At 44.1% G+C, this 11322-nt stretch overlaps 2 protein-coding genes across 14 annotated transcripts in view; both read right to left on the reverse strand.

Annotated features, from left to right (window-relative positions):
• The window catches only part of GRAMD2A (GRAM domain containing 2A), a 31104-nt gene extending 19890 nt beyond the window's left edge, over window positions 1-11214 (reverse strand). For 2 of the 13 annotated variants that reach the window (XM_037010079.2, XM_017660009.3), the window contains exon 1: window positions 10775-11209. In XM_037010079.2, coding sequence (XP_036865974.2) covers window positions 10775-11049 — 275 coding nt within the window. In that variant the 5' untranslated portion in view covers window positions 11050-11209. Of the gene's footprint in view, window positions 1-3464; window positions 4233-10774 lie in introns of those variants that run through there. The other 11 variants (XM_017660007.3, XM_037010084.2, XM_073212138.1 and 8 more) reach the window with 9 other exon arrangements.
• The window catches only part of MYO9A (myosin IXA), a 365019-nt gene extending 353697 nt beyond the window's left edge, over window positions 1-11322 (reverse strand). The window contains exon 1 of the mRNA XM_073212119.1: window positions 11236-11322. The gene's annotated coding sequence lies outside the window, so the exon portion shown is untranslated. The remainder of the gene's footprint in view (window positions 1-11235) is intronic.

Here is an 11322-nt window from a genome sequence, read left to right on the forward strand (position 1 = left end):
AGGAAAAAACAAAGCAGAGCCAGGAACTGGCCCTGGGTCAGAGAACCCCTATCCCAGGAGAGGCTGGCAGGCACACAGTCTTCAAAGGCCTGCCAGCCTCTCTGCCTCCCTTCTACAAACGCCAGTTGAGTGCTTGCTGTTTGCTCAGCTCTGTGCAAGTGCTGTGTATACTAAGGGGGTAAGGCGAGCGACTATTCCCAGAATGCCTGGCGAGAGAGGCAGACAGGAAACAAATATTTATATAAATCAATACATATTTATAACTGTGTAATATATGCCATGAAAGAAAAGCAGTGTCCTAGGAGAACCTCCCTCAGGGAGTCCTGACTCAACCATGGAGAGCAAAGAAGACTTTCTTGAAGCAGCAGCAGCATTCGAGCTGATAGCCAGTGCATGCCCGTCAGATAGGGATCGGTTGCAAGGAGCTGGAGAGGGGTCATTCTAGAGGGGTCATGATGTGCAACGGCCCCTGAGGCCGGAGGTGTGCGGCATGTAGGAGGGGCATAAACAACACCTTTGTGTCTGGAAGGTAGAGGTGAGTAGTCAAGTGACAAGCAGTAATACTGGCAAGGTCAGTGGCGCTAGCTCATGCCGGGCCCTTTGGGCCCCAGGAAGGGTTTGCATCGTTCTCTTAAAAGCAATGAGGAACCAATGCAGGGATTCAAACGGAGAAATACACGATTGACTTTGTGCTTCAGAGATCACTCCGATACACAGAATTGCTTAAAAATAATCCAAAGGAGGTGGGGCAGAGGGAGTAGAAGGTGAATGTTGATGGAAAGAATAGGGACGACCTTATGCTGGTGGCGGTTTTAGCTGGGTGATGGGTACATGGGGACCCACCCTACAACTCCCTCCTCTTTTGGAATATGTTTAAAATTTTCCATGGAGGCAGATAAGTTAGGAGATTGTATTCCAGCAGACAGACGATGTCTCAGCCTTGGTGCAGCGATGATGGAGGGCTAGGAATGGATTTAGGATACGTATTTCCAAATGCGATCAACCTGACTTGGTAGTCAACTGAATGTGGGACATAAGAGCAAAAGTGTCACATAAGACTCTAGGTATCTGGCTTTAACAAGTGGGAAACTGATCTGTTTTGCTGAGACAAAACAGGGAAAAATATATTGTAAAAAGAGCATATTGAAGGAAACATTAGTTCACTAATGTAGTCTTGAACATGGGTGAGAAACTTTTAAGTGGAGATGTCAAGCTGTATATGCAAGGAGCTCAGAAGAAAGGTCCAGGCTGAAGAGACATTTCTGAAATACCGGCCCAGGGACAAAGGGTACATAGAAAAGAGAAGCTATCAGCAAGGCTGTTAAGACCAACCCAGTGCAGTAAAGAATGATCTTTCCATAAATGGTGCTAGGACAACTGGATTATGTTGAACCTCTATCTCTTACTATATGTGAAAATTAACTAAAAAATGTCAGCGCTATAACTATAAAACTCAGAAGAAACCATAGATGTAAATCTTTGTGACCTTCAATTAGGCAATGGTCTCTTAAGATGTGACACCAAAAGTACAAGACACAGAAGAAAAATAGATCAAATAGTTTTGATAGAACTTCATCAAAATTAGAAACTTTCGTACTGCTAGTGATATTATTAAGTGAAAAGACAACGCACAGAATGGGAAGTCATATATCAGATGAGGGCACAGCATCAAGAATATATAATGAACGCTTACAAAGTTGAAGATATTATCACTAAGTGAAATAAGTCAGCCACAAAAAGACAAATATGGTATGACTCCACTTATATGAAGTATTTGGAACAGTCAGATGCATAGAAACAGAAAGTAGAATGATGGTTGCTGGGGCTAGAGGAAGGGGAAATGGAGAGTTATTTAATCGGTATAGAGTTTCAGTTTGGAAAGAAGTTCTGGAGATTGGTTGCACAACAATATGGTATTCTTAACATTACAGCACAAACGAACTTGGAAATCATTAAGACTGTAAATCTTATGTTTTCCTTAGCCTCCATTTAAATGTAAAGAAAAGAACTCCTAAGACTAAAAAATAAAAAGACAATACGACTAAAAGGGAGCAAATGTTTGAAAGGTGTTTTTCCACAGAAGATACTAAATGACAAATAAATACAGGAAAAGATGCTAAACATCTCTAGTAATCAGGGAAATGCAGCTCAATGCCGCCGTCGGGTGCCACTCGATACCCACCAGGAGACTACCATCATTAGGTGCTGGTGAGGATGTGGAGAACCTGGAGCCTCATACATCGCTGGTGGGAATGCAAAATGGTGTAACTGCTTTGGGAAATAGTTTGGTGGTTCCTCAAATGGTTAAACACACAGTCACTATAAAACCCAGCAATTCCACTCCCAGGCATGTACCCAACAGAACTGAAAACATACGTGCTCACAAAATCTTGTACAAGAATGCTTACACATTATAATTAACCAAAAGAAATGGAAACAATCCAAATACCCAACAAATGGTGAATGGCTAGACAAAATGTGGCATATCTATACAGTGAAATATAATTCAGCCATAAAAAAGAATGAACTACTGATATATGTTACAGAATGAATGAACCTTAACAACATTATGCTAAGTGCAAGAAGCCAGTCACAAAAACCACATAGCGTGTGATTCCATGTACAGGAAATTTCCAGAACTGGCAAATCCATAGAGACAGAAAGTAGCTAAGTGGTTGCCAGGTGCTGGGGGTAGAGGTGGGGGTTACTAGAAGTGACTAGTGCACATAGGGTTTCTTTTGACAGTGATGTAACCCCATCTTTATGAATACAGAAAGAGCCACTGATGGAATCATTTAAAAGGGTGGATTTTATGGCTTGTGAATTACATGTCAGGAGTCGAGGGGGGGGGGGCAGAGGGGGTGGAGAGAAGTCTGGGACCTGAAGAACCCCAACACTTAAAAGACTGTGTGGAGGAGGAAGAGGAGTCCCCAGGAGGAGTAGGGGACAGTGAACCTAGAAGTAGAAAGAAAAGCAGGTATACAAAGTGGAAGCCAAAGTCGCGATTCGAAAAGGGGGAATGGAAAGCACCCAAGTTTGCTGAGAGGCCAAACAGGAGGAAGACGGAAAGGCAGTCGGCAACTTCGGCTACAGAGCGAGCACCGGCAGGTTCAGCCAGGACAGTGGGGGTGCGGCAGTCGGGGGGTGAATCCAGGCGCAGGTGCTGAAAGGTCGGCTTCTCCTTCCTCCCCCCAGGCTGCTGGCTGTGACCGGGGACGGGCAGTGAGGACAGGCCTTCGAGCACACCTGAGGCTGCTGCCGCGCCCAGCCGAAGGCCCGGTCTCCGGCCAGCCCAGCAGCACGCCGGCCCCGGGTCCCCCCTTCCAGGCCGGGAAAGAGCGCGGAGGTACTGGCGGGGAGGAAGGGGAAGGGAATGCGCGCTCCTCGCCTGCTGCCTTGGGCGGGGCGTCTGCCGGCTCGGAGGCACGGGGTGCTGCCCGGTGCCCGGTGCCCAGCCGTCTCACCTGCCGCTCCTCCACCCCTGGGGCGTCTGTTCGCCGCAGCCCCCGAACCTCAAGTCCTTCTTCCACGCCTGCCCTTGGAAGAAGCCGGGAAGCGCTGGGTCGCGGGCGCAGAGGGCAGCCCCACCCGAATGCCAGCACCTCCGCGCCAGCGCCGGGGCCAGAGCCACACATCCCGCCCGGCCTGCCCTTCGGGGAGGGCGGACGGTCCGTAGGGTAGGGGCAAAACCTGGGGCAGAGTCGGGGGGCTGGTCGGGGAGCAGCAGCCGCACCCGCGCCTCCTGGCCTCCCTAAAAAGGCAGCCCGCGCCCCAGTCCAGTCCCCGTCCTGGGTCGGGGCCGGCAGCGGGCCGGGACTTGGGAGCCCCAAGCAGGGTGGACTCCGCACTGCTCAGGCTCCAGCCAGCTCGGCTCGCTAGGCTGCGCTCCTGCTGCGAGTTCAGATAAGTGAGTGATGACCTGGCCTTAAGGGGCCTGCTGGGTCCTGGGACCTCCTCCTCCAGGGAGAACCCCAGGTTGTCTAACTGGTGGAAACCCCCTAGGAATGCCTGCTCTCACCACCAGTATTCAACACTGTTCTGGAGGTTCTAGCCATTGCACAAAGGCAAGGAAAACCTAGAGGACATAAAATCAACGGAAAAATCGTAAGAAAGTGGCCCAGATATTCTTTTTATTTGGGCACTGGGCGAGGCAGAGCTGTGATGGGGATAGACACCTAATGAACTCTTGTGAAGTTCGTTCTTATTGTACTGGTTACAAGATCAACATGAAAATCCATAGTTTCTCTGTAGACCTGCAATAAACAGTTATAAGACATGTTTGGGAAAATGATTCTATTCATAAGGCAACAACACATACAATATGCTCAAGAATAAACTTTTAAAATGTAGAAAATCCATGAGAAGAAAACCACAAACATTTTTAATAGTATGAAAGAAGCCTTTAATAAATGGACAGAGAAACTCTGTTCTCGAGTGGGAAGATTCAAAGTTAATCTTAAAGCAGTGTATTTATACTAAATTTAAAGCAAGGGCTTTGCCCTACCAGATGTCAGAACAAATTACAAAGCTGGAGCAACTAAAATAAAATGGAATTTACTGGCTTATGAAAGATTTAAAGATCAAAAGCACATAAGACGGAGTCCAAACAGAACATTATCTATGGGTATCTGAGAATTTCATATATAGTGAAGAAGGTGTTTCAAGTAAGTAAAAGAAGAATGGATTGTGCAATAAATGGTGTGGGGCTACTGGCTACCGCATACCATTCACAATTCCAGGTAGATAAAACATTCAAATATTTTCTAAATCAATAAAGAACTAAAATAAAATAGAGGAGAATATTAGAAAATCAGGAAAAGTCTTTCTAGGCAAGGTATAAAACCCATAACATACCAAAAATTCAATTGCATAGAAATTTAAAACCTTAGTACATCAAAATTTAAACTGGTAAAGAATTGGTGTTTTTACCATGTAATGAGTTCATTCAAGCCAGTAAGAAAAAGGTAAACAATCTAACAGATTATAAAGTAAAGAATATGAACAGGAAAGTCAGAAAAGAAGAAATCTTTCTCTTATCGATCTTATTGGTAAACATTTAAAAAAACTATCCCACTCAATATTACCAAGGTTGTGGGAAATAAACGGTATTCATACCCCACGCTGGGACTGAAAACTGAGTTAATCTTCCTGACATATATCAAATGCTTTAAGAAACAAATTCTTTGATCCAACAACTCCATTTCATGGAACTTGTATAAGGAAATAAATAGGCAAGTAGGCAAAAATTAATATTTATATGGCTAACAATTATGGGGAGAAAAGTAGAAATACCACAATATTTTATCACTATAATAGATACCTATGCAATTGACTAAAAGATTGGAGTATACCTGCATGTGCTTATATGGACAAAAGCCCAAAATATGCTACTTAGTGAAAAACAGGTACCGATTAGCAAGTAAGATATAATCCATTTATAAAGTTTAAAAATCTATACTTCAGGGTCAAAAAATATCAAATATAATAATATATCAAACAGTAGTGATTATAACTCAGGAAAGAATTATGGGTGATTTTTACTCTGTTAATTTCTGTTTTGTTTTAACTTATTATAACAGGCATGTAATACTTTTAAAGTCAGCAAAAACAATGAAGATATTTAAAAATAAAAGGTAGAAAAGATATCCTTTTCTTTTTTTTACTTACTCAACTTCAAAGGCTTAAGAGTTTAATAATATCTACTGTTGATCAAATCAACACGGTGGGTGAATGGGCAGTCTCACTACTGTGTGTAGGTCAGTGTGAGAAAAGGTACATATACATTTTATATGGAGATACCTGTTGGACCCATAAAATCCATTTCTAACAATTTATTCTTAAGATGTAATTGGACACAAGTTTAAATGTATAAGAATGTTCACTGAAGTATAGTTAGAAGAGAAAAAATAAGGCATGAACAAATTATGGTTTGCTTATAGAATGGAAGGCTAGTGCAACTATTAAAATCATACTTAAAAATTTTTTATTAAAACTTATTAAAAACACATCTATATTAACATGGAAAGATAGTATTATAGAACATTGGAAAAAGGATTACATAGAACAGCTTGCAGAATAAAATACATGTGGGACGGATGCTCACCAAAATTCTAATAATATTGTTCTCTGTGAGTTGGGATTTTAGGTATTTTTTATTTTTTTCTATGAACTTTGCCTAAGTTTTATGATCATAATAAATTACTTTCATTTGGTGAAAAGAATAAAAAGAAGGGTAGCGCAAGAAAAAATCTGTTCCCAAGGGCACAGTAAGATTCACAGATACCTTTAAAATTCCAAATTCCTAAAACATCATTCTTCTAACATGTAAGCCCTCAGAGCCCAACAGAAAAAGAGACTGATTTTAAAAATGAACTTTGCCAAATCCCCATATGTAATAAAACACACACACAGAGACACAAATGAGTGCATGTAAAATGGGTAAAATCTGAATAAGGTCCTTGGATCAAGGTCCTTGGTGCTATTGGGCTATGGTTATGCAGGATGGAACCAGTGGAAGCGACTGGGTACATAGTCTCTGTACGGTTTCACACAATTGCTTGTGAATCTGCAATTATCTCAAAATAAAATGTTTATTAAAAAGAAAAATCAACTGTGCATCCTGAAAAGGAGACCAGACCAAACTTTCCTTAGAGCTGGGGCTCAATCATCAGAGACGCCTGGTCTCAGAGTCTCAAAGCTGGAGGCACCGCAGGGAAAATAACTTTTGGTGAACCCAACTGTGTGCCAGACCATACATAGCCTGAGAACCTTTCAAGGGCCAGATGTTAGTCTGTATTATAGACGAAGAAAGGGAGGCTCAGAGCCAGCAGTAACTTCTGGAGCAAGGATGTGAATCCAGGTCTTTCTGAAAACTCAGCCTCTTACTGTTATCTGAGAATGACTTAAAAGGAAAAAAAACTTAGTATTATCCGTATCAAGAACCTTGGTGTAAGCAAATAAATATTAGAGTGGGTGAAATAAAGGTGGCGTTGCAAGTAGGCACAAGGAATTTCAAAATATGTGCCTACCTGTGAATATTATCCATCAGACACATCACTGCAGCCCGGCTTATTAGAAAGTTCTTTCCAGTACCCAAATGGACCCTGCTCTGTTTAGCAATCCTTCACCAAAGAACAAACCTTAGTCCTCAAGTTCATTCCTTGATCTAAACTGCTGGTGAGACCAGTACAGAGTTTGGGCCGTGACCACTCCTAACCTCCCCTGGGTCTGATATTGCAAAACCCATTAGCTTTCCCACTTGCTTTCACCTCCCAGGTCTTCCTCCATCATTATGGACTCTGACTGACAGTCTAATGGACCCTGGAGTCCAGACAAGAGTTGCAGAGCATGTCTGTGAACTCCTGGAATTTGGGGCAAAATTGTTGTGTCTGAACAAAGGGACCTGTTTCTGGAAAGAGAGCATTTCATTTTTATTAGATTTTTAATGTAGCCTATGACTCTAAGAATGACAGGAAATACAACCTTAATTTGATCAGTAATAAAATGGGTTTAAAATATGAACTCCAAAATGGATTACTTTAAAAAATAAATGTTCAGGTAGCAATAAGCACCCCTGGTGTTTAGATTGTGCTCTCTAAAAACCATTTCCCACTAAGAGAAACCAGCACCCCTTGGAGAGATAGCTGATTCCAGATTTGGAGCAGGAAATGCACTATTGAGCCTAAAATATCTAATCATACCAGAAAGCAAGAAAACCATCAAAGACTGAAGGCAGGGCACATGGATTCAGGAGCCAACTTGAAGATGGAAAGCATCGGAAAGATTGATGTCTAAAATGGACTGAAATATATCAAATATGTTTAAACCCATGAGATCATAATAATACCAAAATGACTCACTGGTCAACTTTGGTAGATACTAGGAACCCATCACATTATTTTGAAAACTTGTAAATAAACGGAAAAAGTTAAATATTTATTCTGTTTTTCTAGTAGTACTGGCTATACCTCTGGGTAAGCAAATAGTTGAAGAGGGGACATTTCTTTTTATAGAGAGATTCAGGATGACAGGAATAAATGATGAAGGAGTAACAGAATTAGAGTAATAATACCATTTTGCAGTCTCTAATGACATAATGGCCTAAATGAAATAATCATCAGTGGCTGATAACATCCTCCAAAGAGAAATAACCAGATTTCTTGCGCTCCCTCAAGAGCTCCGTACCTCCTGAATCCGACCAACCGCTAGATCCAGCTCCCAGTTTATAAGAAATACAGGAGTCAGAGGAACATTTGAAACATCAACAAGCTGGGAAATGGTATAGGACAAATAACATGATTTTTTTAACAAATAATTTGCAAGGAAAAAAAAAGAAGAAATAGAAGGGGAACCCATAGATTACAAGAGATTATAGAGATATATATTCAATATGCCAGCCAGCTATATAAACCTCATTTGGATTCTTATTAAACAAATGGTACAAAGACATTTACGAGATGAAACACTGACTATCTACTGAATGATTTTAAGGAGTTACTGTTATTATTCAGGTGTGATAACAGCATTGCAGTTAAATTTTTTAAAAGGACTTGGTCTTTTATAGATCAACACCAAGATAGTTGTGGATGAAATAATATAAAATCTTAGATTCGCTTCAAAATAATCCAGGAGTGAGAGAGACTAGAGGCATATAGGGACCAAGACTGGCCCCTCACTTGGTAACTGTGGGAACTGGATGATGGGCACGCCATGCTTATACTATTCTCTCCTTTTGTATATGTTTGAAATTTTCTACAATAAAAAGATTAAAAATGTAAACATTTTTCAACTTTTTGGTAATCAAGGAAGCCCAGTATGGTCAATTCTGAGGTATTGTCCCTGGATTATTTTAAAATAAAATTTCTAGATACCCCTTCAGGATTCAAAAATCATTTTTAAATAGCATCTTGTGTGGCCTGGGTTGGTATGAAGAAGTTTTGAGTAACTTGGTCAATGCTGACACATATTAGTACTTAATTTTTTTCTACAGAAAAGAGAAAAAAAAATTCTCATAACCAATCATACCACCTGTTTGCTCAGAGATACCACCCACATTGCTGCTCTGACCCTAAGTCAGAGGGAAAAAGGGGTGCCGATGAAATGAAATACAAGCAGGATTTTGACAATTATTTACCATTGACGTGTCGTGTCAGCATGTTAGGAGAAAAAGCAATTCATGTTTGATTTAAACCAGTTCTTTATGTGCTTTTAATTCCAGATATTTGAAAAAGTAGTGCCAGCCAAAAACAAATGTGTTTAAAAAATGAATAATGCGATTTTTAAATGGATATTAAACATCACCTGAGGAAACACTAATTTAGGACAAAGACTTAAAGAGTGGTTCAACCTCCACAGGTTTTAAAACTCCAGTCCTAAATAATGACCAAGCATTTCTAAACTAACGTAGTTGTGGTGTAGAGAAGAAACCAGTTTGCCCTGTACGGGTTTATATTTTGGGGAAGAGCGCCTTTCTTCTGGACTCTATGCTGTGCCCTTGGGGAAGCAGCTACTTCTTAAATCCCAGGCAGCTCCATGCCCAGGGGCGTATACCCTTCCCCTCCTCCTTTTCCTACATTAGGTGAACAGTTGGGGAACTGATCAAAGTTTCAAAGATTAGTGGTAACAGGTGGTGACAGTGATGCCCCGCAGTCCAGGTGAATAGCTGCACAGTGGCCAAGACTGACTTCATGCCAAACTTACCCTCCCAACAGAGATGTCTGCAGCCTTGGGGGGAGTTATTTTCACTTTCAGGAAACAAGAAAATATTTTCTGGGTGTCCAGACTCAGACACCAAAGAGCACCCAAGCAGGCAAGGGGAAGAGCTTCAGGAAGCCTGGCTGGCATAAATGCATCTTCAGTACTGCCAGTCTCAGACTCAGGGTGTCCCCCTGGGAGGACACCCTGGCACACAGGCCTTTCTGGTCTGCACCAAGGCTTTAAGGACTCACCTAAGCTCGAGAACTGGAAAGGACCAGTAACCTCGGGCATAGAGAGGGCCTGGGCTGTTCTCTAGGCTATTCAGAAAATTCTCCCAAAGGCAGGTCGGGAAGGAGAGCTTGGATTTGGCCCCAGCAGAAACTCTCCAGGGTGCTCGGTAGCAGCCTCTGCCAGCTTTGCCCTTTAGACCTGCCCATCGGCCCCAGAGATGCTCACTGCTTAACTGGCCCTGTCAAAGTCTAACCTCAGACCTGAGAGTATCTGGCAGCGTGGACTGGATGGACTCCAGCCGCACATCAGAGGACTGCGGAGCCGGCATACCAGGGCCCTACCTGCTGGAGGAGAGCAACACCCTGCACCCTACCTTTTGCTGCAAACCCTAAGTCTTTGCTCTGAAAAGAGCTGGACTTCAAAGCCAGCTGAGGTATACATGGGCAAAGACCTCATGAATTAATTGTCAGGCACTCTCTCCCACTCCCTAGGAGCCTGGTCCCTGCAAGGACGGGCATCCTTAAACAATCATTGGGGAAGGGAGGGGCACGCGGAGCAAAGAAGGGCAAATTAGACAACGGGAACTCCGAAACATTTCACCAGCTCCACACACCCCTCTGGAGTGGGCACAGGGCTCATACATTCATCCGACCTGCGCCGGTGCTAGCTGGCCAGGGGTGCCGGTGATTGTGGGGCTTGGGGTCTGGGCAAGGAAATTACAGGTTCATCCACTGGCTCAGTCTTCCCCAAATAATCCCACCCCCAGAGCCCCAAGGCCTCAAAGGCCACAACTGCTGATGTCCCCCGAAACGCCACCTCCCGCCTGCCCTACCTCCTCATCCCTTACCTAGCTGCGAACACTTTCCTTCCTTTAAGGGCGACTTTGGATCCATCTCGAGGCTGAGAGATCAACCCAAGCCCGCCCGGCGGGCACCAGCCTGGAGCACGGGTGCGGCCAAATCGTGCTGGGACAGCTCCACGCCGCCTCCGGGGCAGCCACAGGCCGCCACAATAGCTAAGCCGGCTGGAAGAAGCGAGAGGCCGACCCCTCCGAGGGCCAGCTGGGAAGCCCAGATGCGCGCGGGGGTCAGCCCGGACTAGGGGTCGATATGGCCGGGGCATGAACGAATGAGTGGCGATGGTGGCGGGGCGGTTGGAGGCGTCCCAAGGAGTGCGCCCTGCACCGCCCGGATGCCGCGCGGACGCCCCTCACCCCCCAGGGTCGGGCCCGTCGCCCCGCGCAGCGCTGGGGCACAGCCCGCACTCCGGGAGCCTGAAGGGCGCGCCCAGCGAACAGAAGCCCCTTACCTGCCCGCCTCGGTGGCCTCGCCCCGGCGAAGAGCGGTCATCGCGGCGCCTCCAGGCTCGGGAACCGCCGGCACGGAGAGGCTCCCG

The sequence above is a fragment of the Manis javanica genome, chromosome 8 (genome assembly GCF_040802235.1).
Source record: "Manis javanica isolate MJ-LG chromosome 8, MJ_LKY, whole genome shotgun sequence".
NCBI classification, from domain to species: Eukaryota; Metazoa; Chordata; class Mammalia; order Pholidota; family Manidae; genus Manis; species Manis javanica.